This window comes from Hyperolius riggenbachi, chromosome 1 (genome assembly GCF_040937935.1).
Source record: "Hyperolius riggenbachi isolate aHypRig1 chromosome 1, aHypRig1.pri, whole genome shotgun sequence".
NCBI lineage: Eukaryota > Metazoa > Chordata > Amphibia > Anura > Hyperoliidae > Hyperolius > Hyperolius riggenbachi.
In genome coordinates, this window is record NC_090646.1 from 94,268,597 (window position 1) to 94,283,734 (window position 15,138).

A 15,138-nucleotide genomic window follows, 5' to 3' on the forward strand; every position below is an offset into this window, starting at 1 on the left:
CATTGTTATGCATGTATGCACTTTTCTATGAATTGGCTGTAAATTGACTCTCTTAATAAAATTTTTAATAAAAAGGTAAAATAAAAAAGGCACCTGGAAAAAAGGGAATTGCCGCTAGTAGAATCTTGATAAAATTATATTGGTATATCGGTTTTTATAATGAAAGCCTATGGTGGCGCCCTTTTTTTTGCAAGGGCTCCTGCACACTTTTTTCTGTCTCGGACAGAGATACCCTGTGAACAGCAATACTTCACAAATCAATTATTCTTAATTATACAGGCAATAAAACCTTAAAAAGGGGATAGTTAGACCAGCAGAATATACAGTATATGACCAAAATTATATGAAGGCAACTCTTATTATAGGAATAACTTTAAATTGAGATCAGTATTATGTCCTTTTTGGAATTAAAGTAAACCTGAGATGGGCATACAAAAGGATTTTATACTTACCCAGGGCTTCCTCCAGCCCCATGAGCACTGATGCAGCCCTTGCCGTCCTCCCCGGGTGGGTCAGTTTGCCTGGTATTGGTCCTGGTATTTGGCTCAGTCATGCCAGTCGGCCTCTTCTGCGCATGTGCAAAGGTGCCTCGCATGCGCAGAAGAGCTGACTGGCGTGACTGAGCCAGACTATGGGGACCGATACTAGGAGAAGAGAGGCACTCGGGAGGATGGCAACGAGGGATGTACTCAGGAGGACGCTTATTTTGTCAAATCCAATCTGGCTTCTATCGTCATCACTCTACAGAAATTGCCCTTACCAAAGTAACCAATGACTCTTAGCAGCTAAATCCAAAGGCTATTACTCCATAGTCATCCTTCTTGATCTGTCCTCTGCGCTTGACCACACTCTTCTCCTCCAAACTTAGCCCTCTTCAGCTATAAAGGTCCTTATTCTTTCTTGTATTATTCTTTCTTGTCCTTATTCTTTCCATCCATGTATGGTCTTTTACTGTCTATTATTCAAACCATTTATAATCTCCACATCCTGTCTGTGAGGCTACCTCAGGGCTTTGTTCTTGGTCCTCTTCTTTTCTCCGTTTATATGTCTGATAAACATCATCAGTCGTCCATCTGAACCGGTCCTTACTTTGCTTTGCCCTGACCTGCCCTGGCCAGACCTGTCACAGAGCCCCTAGTGGTCGGAACACAACTTGCCTTCCAATCGGTTTCAGCACACCAATCATGCAAGCTGTGGTTGCGATCAGTGGGCAGAAACCGACAGAATTTGGGCAGCAGACCGACTAGAAGGGAGCCTGTGGGTTACGGTAATTACAACTTACACACTATTTCAGGGTATAACTGCCACCACTTCTGCTTTCCTGGGCCAAAAGTAGCGTCTCTTCAGAAGTCTGGATTCAGTTTGTGTGGCTGAATAGCAGGGTAGCTGAATAAGCAAAGGACGTTTGAACATCATTTATTAAGGCAATATAAATAATTAATATATACAGACAATCATTAAAATCAACAATTATTGAAACATCAATAGCTAGTATGAAATAAAAAAGGGAGAAAATACTTAGGGTTTGTGGAAATATGTCCGTTCTGGGAAAATCATAAAGTTCTTGGTTCAGTTCAGTTAGTAACAAAGTTCTTTTGTTCCAAAGCAAGTCCAAACAAGATGGCTACCACTTGTTATTCAAAGTGGCAGCAGCTCTCATGAAGGTGGAAGATGGAGGAATGAGGTCCGCCTGCCGGCCATGTGCTTTTGATGAACCTGGTTCGGGGGTGTAGCAATGCCCGCCCCCTCTGAATTACCCACCAATGACAGTTCATTCCCTCTGAGAGATTTTAGGTTTAAACTTATAAAATGCCGTAACTCATGAACGATACATGTCATATTTAGGTGGCTAACAGATTCATACTTGTCGGAAAATACAGATTAATATGACATCAGACGTGACTGGGGTAGCTTCTCAGGTTCTTAAGAAGATTCATAACGCAATAACTGGACGAGATATGGCCATGAATTTTATATCCGCACGTTGGGCAGACTTTAACGAATCAGACGATATGAATTTTATAGCTGTGCGATGTACGGTCTCCATATATTAGGTAAGAAACCATACATCACATGCATTCATATCTGTCCTTATCAGTGCCTCCCTGGCTGACTTCTCATGGCCCCCCTGGGGAGCCAGCTTCCTGGCTCTTTTCATGGAGCCATTTGGTTGTGGGGGGAATGAGCTGGTCCCTGCATGGAATCAGGCTACGTGCAACATTCCTGAGGGTGGAGGGGATGCTTTACTCAGAGGGGGACAGATCTCTGGTTTTAAAAAGAATATAAAAATGTCATTTTCTGATCGCTTGCACGACTACACAACCAATCCAGATTCTAGCACGTCAATGGCAATCGGTGCAATAAACCGATTGCGATTGCGTTCTTGCTCGTTTCTCACGGCTGTTCCTTGACACCCCCCCCCCTCCGGATGCTGTGTAGGGGGGTGTCACCAAGACATCCTCCGTAGCAGCCATTGGCGCTGTTGGGTCTAGTTCCCCCTGACACCGGGACAGCCCATCGGCGTTTGGTGTTGGCTGCCTGGCTGGCGGGTCTCGAGCTGCTGGTATGGCTGGAAAACCCATTGGAGCCTGTGGCTCGGTTTACCTGGACAGGTCGCTGTCCGCTACCCTCAGGTTTGACCTGACATGGACCGTTCGGGACAGGGCGTTTGCGCCACTGCATTTGGCTGTGGTGTCTGCCAAGACTGCTGACAACGGGCAGTAGGTTGGGTAGGTCAACAGCCAGCCCCCGCAGGGTTTCCCTACTAAGTGGCTGTGGACCTAAGGGTACCCCGCGGGAATCCCTGGACCTTCCCAGCTCCTGACAGACGGCACATGCTTTGCAGTATTTGGCTACATCTCTGTTCATCCTGGGCCAATAAAACTGTTTCCAAATACAGGCAAGTGACACCTGAGTGCCCTGTCAGAGGATTAGCATGTGCAGATTCCAGCACATGTCCCCTGAACGCACTCGGGACCACACGCCATTTGGTATTCGCATGTGATCTACCTGTAGGGGGCTGTACAGACTCACTGTACAGTTTCACACCTTCCCAGTACACCTTGAAAGTGGCCTCATCTGCGAAGGACTCAGAGGCTTGCTGCCTGAGTGCCTCACGGCTTGGGTCACTTTGTAGTGCGGCTGTGAGTACAGCACTGTCAGTTTCAACCAGCTGGCCCATGACACATGAAGTCAGCGGCTGAAAGGTCTCTTCGCTGGTGTCAGTACTGAACGAGGAGTTCATTGCTGAGCCCACAATTCTGGCAGCACCCTGGGTGACTGCTAGTACAGGCACATCATTGTCATTACAATAATCAACATTCTTCACATCATTGACACATGCATTAATGACATTGACAGGTATAGACACATTTTCATTACAGACAGGTTGTACATTAAACTCAGGTACAGTTACATCATCACGACAGACAGTTCGTGCATCAAACTCAGGTACCTTTGAAGCAGGCACTATTGAACCTGGTACCCTTGATCTGGGCACATTCAACCCACCTCCCCCTGGTGCCCCCCCCCAAGTGTATAAAGTACCTGTTGGTGGGCGGAGAGTCCGTCTCCTTCCGTGAGTGACAAGGCGGTTGTGGCAGGTTCGTAATAGGACACAAGCTTGCCCAAATCAGTCCCCAGAAACACAGGGACTGGGAGATCCTTCACAACCCCAACAACCCTTTCTTGGACCCCTACCCCCCAGTCGAGCTTCACTCTCGCCTAGGCTATGTGTAAAAGGGTGCCCTCTACTCCAGTAAGGGCAAGGGATCGGCTGGAGCTGATGCTCTCCTCTGGCACAAGGTGTGAGTGAACTAACGTGATGTCAGCTCCGGTGTCTCGAAATCCGGTGACAATCTTGTCGTTCACTCTAACAGGCTGCTGCTGGTCGGTTCGGTCGCGGATTTCCTTTCCGCGGGCAAACAGAACAAAATCTGATGATCCAGGCTGTGGTTCGCTGGCTGGTTGCCTCTGCTGTGGGTGAGGTACAGGTGATACAGATGATCCAGGTGCTAGTGGTGTCTGCCTCCACTCCGGACAGTCGAATTTCATGTGTCCGGGCTGGCGGCAGTAGTGACCCCCTCAGGTGCTGCAGGCCTGGGTGCAGCAGCTGCGCTGGGTGGCCTCTGTGGCTGACGGCTCACAGGGGCAGGAGAGTCTGCCAGAGTATTGGGCTGACCTCCCCTCCAGCTGGATGGTGCAGTTCTGCGTGTGTCAGGCACCCTGGTAGTCGCAAACGTTTCAGCAAGGTCTGCAGCGACAGTTGCTGACGCAGGCTCGCGCTCCAGCACAAACTGTCGTACATCAGCAGGGCAAATGTTCAGAAATTGTTCTAGGACTATCAAGTCCTCCAGGACATCATAAGACCTTTGGTGAGGCCTAGAGTCCACTGGCAGAGTGTGGTGAGCAAGCTGCTGACTACATCTCGGTAAGAATCAGAAGACTTTTTCTGCCAGGACCTGAACTTTTTGCAATAGGCTTCTGGCGTCAGCTGGTATTTGGTAATGATAGCGTCTTTTATAGCAGCATAATCATTATCTTTTTCCGCAGGTAACTCTGCAAAAGCATCAAGCGCTTTGTAGCACAGCAAAGGTGTCAGATGTCTGGCCCACTGGTCTTGGGACAGACGATACTGACGGCATGCTTCTTCAAAAGAACGCAAAAACAAGTCAATGTCGGTGTCTTTTTCAATATTAGCACATTTAAATTTTGCACTTACGGGTGATGCTCCTTCAGCAGGGAGGCTGGGCGGGGAACTCCGGCTGGCCTGTTGAAATTTTGCCATGTTTAGCTCATGCTGTCGTTGGAGCTCCCGTTCCTCCCACGCCGCGGCAGCCACGGCAGCAGCCTTGCGTTCTGCAGATTGGAGCTCCCGTTCCTCTCGTGCTTCTGCAGCCTGGGTCTCTTTTTGCTTTTGCTCCGCCATGTACTGCAGGTACTTGTCCAGGTCAGTGTCCATCAGCTTTCGTAATGCCAGATGCATTATCGGGTCAGCACAAATGGACATTCCAGTACTGGCCGGCTCCGGGCAAGTACTTTCAGGAACTCTGAGATTGGGGACCACACTGACAGTCTTCTGCGTAACTGTTGCCGCATTGCCCGCAGGATGCTCAACCTCTGTATGCTCAGGATCTTCAGTCTCTGGTTCCCTTCGACTTGAGTCAGATGGGCCGGTATCCACTTCAGCGGACACACCCGGCTCCCGCAGTTGCTAGATATCCCAGTGAAACAAGTCCGTTACCAGGTCCTGTTTCTTGCGGCTGACTTCAATGCCTCTCGCTTGGCAAAGATTTTGCAGGTCCGCCAGGCACATGTTCTTGTTGTTCCCGGACATTTCCATGCCAAATAAAATAAAATTTTTGGGGAGAGGTACTGGCTACACAGTCTCTCTATATATATAAAAATATATTGCATTCCAGCTACACCAACGAATTAGTACGTTTCTTGATAGCGCTAGCGCTATCTTAGATACTTTCAGCCCAACACAGATCCCACCGCTGCCACCACTGTCACAGAGGCCCTAGTGGTCGGAACGCAACTTGCCTTCCAATCGGTTTCAGCACACCAATCATGCAAGCTGTGGTCGTGATCAGTGGGCAGAAACCGACGGAATTTGGGCAGCAGCCCGACTAGAAGGGAGCCTGTGGGTTACGGTAATTACAACTTACACACTATTTCAGGGTATAACTGCCACCACTTCTTCTTTCCTGGGCCAGAAGCACCCACTGACTAGCTATTTCTAGACCTGAAATTAAAACGGTTAAACACTCTATTCTGTCTAGCTAACAACAAAAGTAGCGTCTCTTCAGAAGTCTGGATTCAGTTTGTGTGGCTGAATAGCAGGGTAGCTGAATAAACAAAGGACGTTTGAACGTCGTTTATTAAGGCAATATATATATAATTAATATATACAGACAATCATTAAAATCAACAATTATTGAAACATTAATAGCCAGTATGAAATAAAAAGAGAGAAAATACTTAGGGTTTGTGGAAATATGTCCGTTCTGGGAAAATCATAAAGTTCTGACCTTATTGTTATATACTGTACTGTGCGCATTGTAGAAAAACTACTGAATGAAAAAAAAAAATCTAAGTCTGTAATCTATTTAGAGATCACTAGAGGTCACCCTATTCACACTGGATAATGTACATTTTCTGGCATTCAGACTTTTTACACTACTTTAAGGTTCATTCACTAGGTCAGGGCTGTCCAACTCCAGTCCTTTATGGCCATATCCATGCCAGTGTTTAGGATGGAATAAGTTCTACTTGATGACCCACACTTTTCCAGATTCTCTTCCAACAATGAATTAAAATGTGTGAGGATCTCGGCCCCGAGAGGATTAGAGTTGAACAGCCCTGCACTATGTTAAAATAAGCTGTGTTTTCAAGAAACTGGCAATAGTGCTCTAGTGTATTTCTTCTGGGCTATAACTACACTGACAGCAATGGCAGCAGTGTTCTCCTGCTAAATAGAAGCTGTAACTGAAGGGATGGTCTTGATATATGCATACCTCCCAACTTTTTGAGGTAAGAAAGAAGGACACTTAAGCCATCCCCCTGCCGCACCTTTAATCACACCCTCGACACACCCCTAATCACCCTTCTGCCACACCTTTAACCACTTGGGGACCACAGTCTTTCTACCCCTTAAAGATAGGGTTGCCAGGTGTCCGGTTTTAGACCGGACAGTCCGGTTTTTGGCCGCTGTGTCCTGTCCAAAAAGGCATGTTAAACCGGACAATTAAGATGTCCGGTTTTATGCCTTTTGCCCATGCCCGTTTCTAGCCCCAGCAGCCAGGGAGGGAGCGCTGTATACAACATACCTCCCTGGCTCCAAGCGCTGCTCTCTCGCCGCCGGTCTTCTCCTCTCTGCATACACGCTTATACACACGCTGCTTCCTGTTTAGCCGGAAGCAGCATATGTATACGCGTGTAGGCAGATGGGAGAAGACCGGCGACGAGAGAGCAGCGCTTGGAGCCAGGGAGGTATGTTGTATACAGCGCTCCCTCCCTGACTGCTGCTGCTCACTATACATCTGAGGGGGGAGCACGGAGGGCGGCCCGGGAGAGGGAGGGAGAGGTCGGGTTGCCCTCCCCGCGGCTCCGGCTCCCCCCTCCATTATGGGGGACAGCTACCTATCTAACCTATCCTGGGGGGCACCTACCTAATCTAACCTACGCTGGGGGGCAGCTACCTATCTAACCTATCCTGGGGGGCACCTACCTAATCTAACCTACGCTGGGGGGCAGCTACCTATCTAACCTATCCTGGGGGGCACCTACCTAATCTAACCTACGCTGGGGGGCAGCTACCTATCTAACCTATCCTGGGGGGCATCTACCTAATCTAACCTACGCTGGGGGGCACCTACCTAATCTAACCTACACTGGGGGGCAGCTACCTATCTAACTTACACTTGGGGGCAGCTACCTATCTAACCTATACTGGGGGGCACCTACCTAATCTAACCTATGCGGGGGGGCAGCTACCTATCTAACCTATACTGGGGGGCACCTGTCTAATCTAGCCTATACTGGAAGGGGGGGCAGCTACCTAATCTAACCTATACTGGGGGGCACCTACCTATCTAACGTATACTGAGGGGCACCTACCTATCTAACCTATACTGGGGTGCAGCTACCTATCTAACCTATACTGGGGGGGGGCATCTATTTATCTAACCTATACTGGGGGCACTTATCTAACCTGTATTGGGGGCACCTACCTACCTAGCTAGCCTATAATACAGGTGACAACTATACTGGCTACCTATATTGGAGACACCTACCTAAATGACCTATACTGGGGGCACCTACCTATCTAACCTATGCTGGGGGCAACTATTGCATTATTTGCATAGTTTTCCAGTTTTGTAATAGTTTTCTGCTCTGTCTCTTATTATGTGCATTTACTGGTGAAAAGCGGTCTCTTATTATGTGCATTTACTGGTGAAAAGTGGTCTCTTATGTGCATGTACTGGTGAGGACAGTTAGTGACATGGCTATGTACTCTGTAATGTGCTGCAGAAGATGTCAGTGCGATATAAATACTGTAAAAAACATTTTTTAAAAAGCCCATTGCTTAGCCCCTACATAAAAGTGCGCTTCTGACTCCGCCCCTAACTCCACCCCCTGTCCGGTTTTCTCCATCAGCCGACCTGGCAACCCTACTTAAAGAGAACCCGAGGTGGGAATTACTACTACTATTGGGGCACAGAGGCTGGTTGTGCACACTAAGACCAGCCTCTGTTGCCCCATCGTGTGCCTCCATGTCCCCCCTGCTCGCCGCTATAGACCCCGCAGTGCTGGCGACACGCAGCGTGTCGCCAGCACAATGTTTACCTTAGCGCTGTCAGTCAGCGCCGCTCCCCCGCCTCCTCCGCATCGCCGCTACCCGCCCGCGTCACTTCTCTCCTATCAGCGGGAGGGAAGGGACACGGGTGGGTGCGCCGATGCGGGGGAGCGGTGCTGACAGACAGCGCTAAGGTAAACATTGTGCTGGCGACACACTGCGTGTCGCCAGCACTGCGGGGTCTATAGCGGCGAGCAGGGGGGACATGGAGGCACACGATGGGGCAACAGAGGCTGGTCTTAGTGTGCACAACCAGCCTCTGTGCCCCAATAGTATTAGTAATTCCCACCTCGGGTTCTCTTTAAAGTGAACCTTAACTCTGAAAAAAAAAGAGTTCTACTCACCTGGGGCTTTCCTCAGCCCCTTGCAGCTGATCAGTGCCCTTCCTTGCCGCTGCTATTGCAATAGCAGCATAGGGGGAGATATTGTGGCTGGGAACGCGAAAAATCACTCGTGTTCCCAGCCTGACGGCCGGTGACAGCGAAACCAGAAGTGGCCGCCGGCGGGGACAGGAAGATCAGAGGGACACACACGGCGAGGGCACCAATCAGCTGCAGGAAGCAGAGGAAAGCCCCAGGTGAGTAAAACTTTTTTTTTCAGACTTAAGGTTCACTTTAAGGACCAGGGCTGTTGTGAGTGATCTGCGCTGCGTGGGCTCTCCAGCCCGCAGCACAGATCGTGTTTGTAGCAGGGCGATCAGACTTCCCCCCTTTTTTCCCCACTAGGGGGATGAACTGCTGGGGGGGTCTGATCTCTGTGTGGGCGAGCGGGGAGGCTCCTCAAAGCCCCCCACCGCAGCGTGATTCCTCCCTCCCTCTCCTTCCCTCCCTACCTCTCCTTTGCTGGCTGGCACAGGACGACGATGCGTCCTGCGCCGCCTCTGATAGGCTTCAGCCTATCACACGGCGGCGATCCCTGGCCAATCAGAGGCCGGGTATCACCAATATCCTTTCGCAGCAGCCCCATATTGATGTAAACAGCTGGGATTTCTTCCCCGCGTGTTTACAATTAGCCTGCGAGCCGCAATTGGAGGCTATTTACGGAGACACCCTCCGTGAACTGACATGGAAGCGGCCATTTCCATGTAAAACCACAAACGACCAGCCGCCGCCTGTCGGCGTTAGCTGGTCGTTAAGTGGTTAAGGTGTTAGGGGGGTTGGGGGCACTGAGGCACCTAGCAATCAGTGTGTGACGGCTGGGATGGGAAGAATGGGGGGGTGCACTTGGATCTTGTCTTGTGTCTGCTCCCACCGCAGCCCACCCCCAGCTTGGCAGCCACCTATGAGTTATAAACCCAGAGGTAAGAACTTATGGCCCATACTCACGGGCAACTTCTAGGGCCTGTCGCCAGCACACGTTAGCGTGTGGGCGACAGGCCGGCGACAGCTCCTCGCCAGGTCCCTCCGCGTACACACGCGGAAGAGGGACCAGCGGCGCGACGGAAGCTGTCGCCGACGTTCCTCCTCCCCACGCCGGAAGCTCCGTATACCTCAATGGAGGTTGCTGTCGCTAGTCCGCGTACTCACGCGGGCTAGCGACAGTTGTGGCGGAGTTGCGGCGGCGACTGTCGCCAGGCGATTGACCGCGCCAATCGCCTGGCGACATCAGCGACGGGCGACAGTTCGGGGTGCGCGCCCGTGCGACGGCGCATACTCACGGGTGACAATTGTAGCCCGTGAGTATGGGCCATTGTGCACAATTTTTACAATTGTTTAATTTGGCCAGTTTCCCAAATACCCCCCCAAAATCTCTACATACAGAATTGTCCTTCTATTGTTGCTAACTGATTTCTGTTGCATCTCAAAATTGTGAATGTGTGAAAAATGTGTTTGTGTTAATCATTTATGAATTTATCCTATTTATAACAATGTTCACAACTTATGAAACTACAGATCTGTAAACAGAAACAACTCAATTCTGTATAAAAAATAAATATAATTTATATATTTAAGAAATAAAAGTTGCAAGGGATCTCAATGTTGGAATGACCACAGTACTCTACACTCCATTTAAAATAATAGCTTACTGGAGCATAGATGCCCAGGTTTACGATCCATTAAACATTATAAAGTACCAGTACATGCTGATGTTTGTGTTCCCTGTACAAAGGTGACCTCTGCTGTTTTATTTTCTAGTGTTGAAGTTTTCAACTTTTTATGCATTTTTATGGAACTGGCAGGATGGCAGCGGTCCAACAGCAATCCTAAACTCAGTGTCTCCAGCTCACACACAATGATCAGAGGCCAAAGCTAAAATGCTTTCACATTTTCATAAGGCTCCTTTTACACTTGTTTTGCAAGTGTGCATTGCATTACCGTTAACGCAACAACAATTTTACATATGCTGGCATTTGGTGGTATGGCACGGTACCTGGAACGATGGAATACGATGGGAAAATCCAGCAATCCCAGTGATGTACCTCTAGTCCAGCAGGGAGTACATCAAGCAGCAAGTGGCGGTGAGGGGTGGTGGGGGCGTGCCGGGGGCGGCGCTATGCATATCACCCTGTTGGTGTAATCTGCCACATGGTCATATGAATTAAGTTTTTTGCATTGCAGTGGGATGTGATGGATGGGGCGGAGCATTGCACCACGAATGCTATGGCCAGGTGTAAGGTCCCATTCACACTTACAAAACGCCGGCGATTTTTGCCGGCGTTTTGCAGGAGTGATTTTTCCTCGATTTCACGTGGAAAAATCACTGAACACTGCGGCGATTTTGCCGCAATTGCGTTTAGCGCTTCTATAGCACTGAAACGCGATCGCCGGGAAATCGCCTGAAAATGGGGCAGGCGACGCGTTTGCGTTTCACGTTTTTGCCCGTTTTGGGGCGATTTGCAGCGATTTTAGCGCAAATCGCCCAAGTAAGCACGGGCCCATAGGGTTTCATTACGCCACCGCTTTTAAAAAGCGCCAGCGTTTGAGCGTTTTGCAAAATCGCGGCAAAACGCTCTAGTGTGAATGGGGCTTAAAGCCACCCTAAAACTTTCAATAAGTCTCAGTTTTCGACTTGATGTAGTCTCAGTCTTATAAACAGAACAGCTCATCCATATTATCCCAGGCTTCAAGGCAACATTTATGTCCTTCTAGAAGAGATGTCCCTCGGGAAGAGGCTTCAAGGCAACAACTATGTCCTTCTAGAAGAGATGTCCCTCGGGAAGTCCAATGTCCACAGTTATTTTAGTATAAAGTCTGTGTTTAGTAATACTGATAACTTTGTAATCCAGGGAATTTAGGCCATCTCTTTTCATGCGTTCTTTTGCTTTTCTAATCAGAGGTATACTAGTAAAAAAAAAAAAGGAAAAAAGAGGGAAATCTGTTTAACTATATAGTATATACCGATAAGCAGAAGAGTGCTGTAAAATATTTATATAAAAATTAAATCCTTCCTAACCATACTAGCAGTTCTTCTTACTTGTCCTTATAAAATGCTATTAGCAAAAGAGATTAGGGAAATGTGCATTTTTCTAATGGAGCATAATGCTTGAAACATTGTGTAGCTATAAAGGTATATTTTAAAGGACTACTATTGAAAAAAATTATAAAATATAAAATACATGTGTACGCATACTTATAAGTTACTTTCTCCCAGAGAAAAATGCACTATTTTAATTAAAAGAAAATACTTTTTCCTATGTTACTGGCAGATCTGACACATTTTAGACTAGCCAATCTCCTCATGGGAGATTCTTAGTGTTTCCTGTATTTTAATTCTTTATTGTATCTATTTATTATGCCACTGCTGGTGGCCAAATTATGCTATTTTTAACTGGTTAAGGATGATGCTAGCTGAAATCTATTATAGCAGCTATAGCAGCATAGAGGGAGCTATTGTGGCAGGGAACGCAAAGAATCACTTGCGTTCCCAGCCTGTCGGCTCCTGACAGTGAAACCCGAAGTGGCTGCCGGCAGGGACAGGAGGATCGGAGGGACACGGCGAGGGCACCGGACAGCTGCAGGGGCTATTGGAAGCCCCATGTGAGTAAAACTCATTTTTTTGGGTTGACTTAAGGTTCACTTTAAGTGATTAAAGTAATTTGGTCTTTGTCTTTTGACGGCGCCCAAATTACCGTCTGAGCACCGCTTAAGCCATAATTTCTATAACGGCCTATGATGGCGCCAGCTGCACCAAAATCTCGGTGTGGTTTTTCTTTGCTTTGCAGGCACCCTACTGACTGTACACTTTTCTGGCAGTTAGACTGAGCAACTGCTATACAGTAAGTGTTTTGGAAAATAAAGAAAAGCCTAAGAATCCCCCGTGGCAAGACTAGTATAAAACCTGTTAGATTTTTACTAACTACTGTGACATTGACAAGGGAAATTTTTATTTTTATATTTTCATAGCTGATGGCCCGGCGTTGCGTTGATATGTATTTGGCTGGTGTTGGCTCCGCCCACTTTTTCTAACCCTAACACACAATTTACTCAATTACCTAGTTTGTGAGCTTTGCGGTCTTTGGAATCAATAATTTACTTTGAAATTAAACAAATCTGATTGGCTGTTTGTGGCTCCACCCCCTTTTCTGAATTTGAACATTAGTCACCCAATGACCAACTGTACCAGGTTTGAGGCCTGTGCCATTAACAGTGCAAGAATGGCAGCAATGTAAATATTCCCCTTGAAAATCAATAGGGTAATTTTGATTGACTTTTTGTAGGCTTCACCCTCTTTTATGAATATTAATTCCAGTCACCCAGTGACCAACTGTGCAAAGTTTGAGAACCCTACCATTAACAGTGTAAGAATGGCTGCAGTTTACATTTTCCCAGTGACATTTGTATTTTTCCCCACCCACTGATGTCCCGGTGTTGTCCGGGTATGTATTTGACTGGTGTTTGCTGTGGCCGCTTTTTCTAACTCTAACACACAATTACTCAATGACAAAGTTTGAGAGCTTTGCGGCCTTTGGCATCAATAATTTTCATTGAAATTAAAAAAATCTGATTGGCTGTTTGTGGCTCCACCCCCTTTTCTGAATTTGAACCCCAGTCAACCAATGACCAACTGTACCAGGTTTGAGGCTTGTGCCATTAACAGTGTAAGAATAGCAGCAATTACATATTCCCCTTAGAAATCATTTGGTGAATTTTGATTGGCTTTTGTAGGCTCCACCCCTTTTCTGAATATTAATCCCAGTTACCCAGTGACAAACTGTGCAACGTTTAAGAACCCTACCATTAACAGTGTAAGAATGGCTGCAGTTTACATCTTCCCAGTGAAATTTGTATTTGTCTCCGCCCACTTTTTGATTATGGGGATAATAAGTACCCTGTATGTTATTCCACATAATGTACTATGTGTGTGACAAATTTCATTCAAATCCGTTCAGCCATTTTTGCGTGATTGAGTAACAAACATCCAAACCTCCAAACATCGGAACTTTCTCATTTATAATATTAGTAGGATTATTATAGTGTATTTTACCCTGGGAGAAAGCTACTTCTTTTAAGTATGTGTTCACATGTATTTTACATTTTACACATTTTTGATCCTTTAAGTTTGTATGTATTTTAAATGTTACCATTTTTCATGACAGTGGTCCTTTAAAGAGAGTCTGAAGCGAGAATAAATCTCGCTTCAGACCTCATAGTTAGCAGGGGCATGTGTGCCCCTGCTAAACCGCCGCTATCGCGCTGCTAAACGGGGGTCCCTTCACCCCCAAATCCCCTCGGTGCAGCGGGGGAGCGCTTCCTGGTTGGGGCAGGGCTATCCGCCGCAGCCCTGCCCCACGCGTGTCTGTCAGCGCGTATCTCTGCCTCTCCCCCGCCCCTCTCAGTTTTCCTTCACTGAGAGGGGTGGGGGAGAGGCGGCGATGCGCCGCTGATAGACGCGACTGGAGGCAGGGCTGCAGCCGTTAGCCCTGCCTCCTGGAACGACCAAATCTGCGACCAAGTCTTGCGGGGGATGAGTTGGGGGTGAAGGGACCCCCGTTTAGCGGCTCAATAGCGGCGGTTTAGCAGGGGCACACATGCCCCTGCTAACTATGAGCTCTGAAGCGAGATTTATTCTCGCTTCAGAGTCTCTTTAAGCATTGTGACAGATGTAGGTTGTTTCATGCATATCTGTAAATTTCTATAAATGTGATATGTGCTTGTACGTGATTTAATACCATTTTAATAAAAAAAAATATTTATTTAAAAAAATGGTGACTGGTGAGAGCAATTGATCAATTAAAGCATGGCCCAGGACTAAATTATACAAGGCTATTTTAAAGGAGATACTTAAAGAGAAACTCCGACCAAGAATTGAACTTCATCACAATCAGTAGCGGATATCCCCTTTTACATGAGAAATCTATTCCTTTTCACAAACAGACCATTAGGGGGCGCTGTATGACTGATATTGTGGTGAAACTCCTCCCACAAGAAACTCTGAGGACCGTGGTACTCCTGGCAGTTTCCTGTCTGTATTGTGGGAAATAGCTGTTTACAGCTGTTTCCAACTGCCAAAAAAGCATGCAGCAGCTACAACACCCACCTGCCAACAGTAAAAATGTCACCATGTTATAAATGTCAGAATGTAAATCAGAATAAACATACATATATCCAGGCACATCGCCTCTAGTTAGGACATTAAATAAATTATTAGGGAAAGGGAGGTGCTGAAGGGGGTGCGTAGAAGTACCCAGGTAAACATAGGTGTCCTAACTCTGGCCCTGTAACATGCATAGTGCAGACATGCAAACACATTCATTGCATCAAACCTATCAATGGATTAGGAGCACACATCCTAACTTCCTCTCCTGGGAAAGACAGTGCATCTTACCAATCGCACAAGGG

The 15,138-nt window shown here is 47.4% G+C and overlaps 1 protein-coding gene across 1 annotated transcript in view; it reads right to left on the reverse strand.

Moving 5' to 3' along the window:
• Positions 1-11,483: 11,483 nt before the first annotated feature.
• LOC137545765 (beta-1,4-galactosyltransferase 1-like) overlaps positions 11,484-15,138 on the reverse strand; it is a 61,300-nt gene continuing 57,645 nt past the window's right edge. Inside the window, exon 7 of the mRNA XM_068267361.1 lies at positions 11,484-11,640. Coding sequence (XP_068123462.1) covers positions 11,496-11,640 — 145 coding nt within the window. The 3' untranslated portion in view covers positions 11,484-11,495. The remainder of the gene's footprint in view (positions 11,641-15,138) is intronic.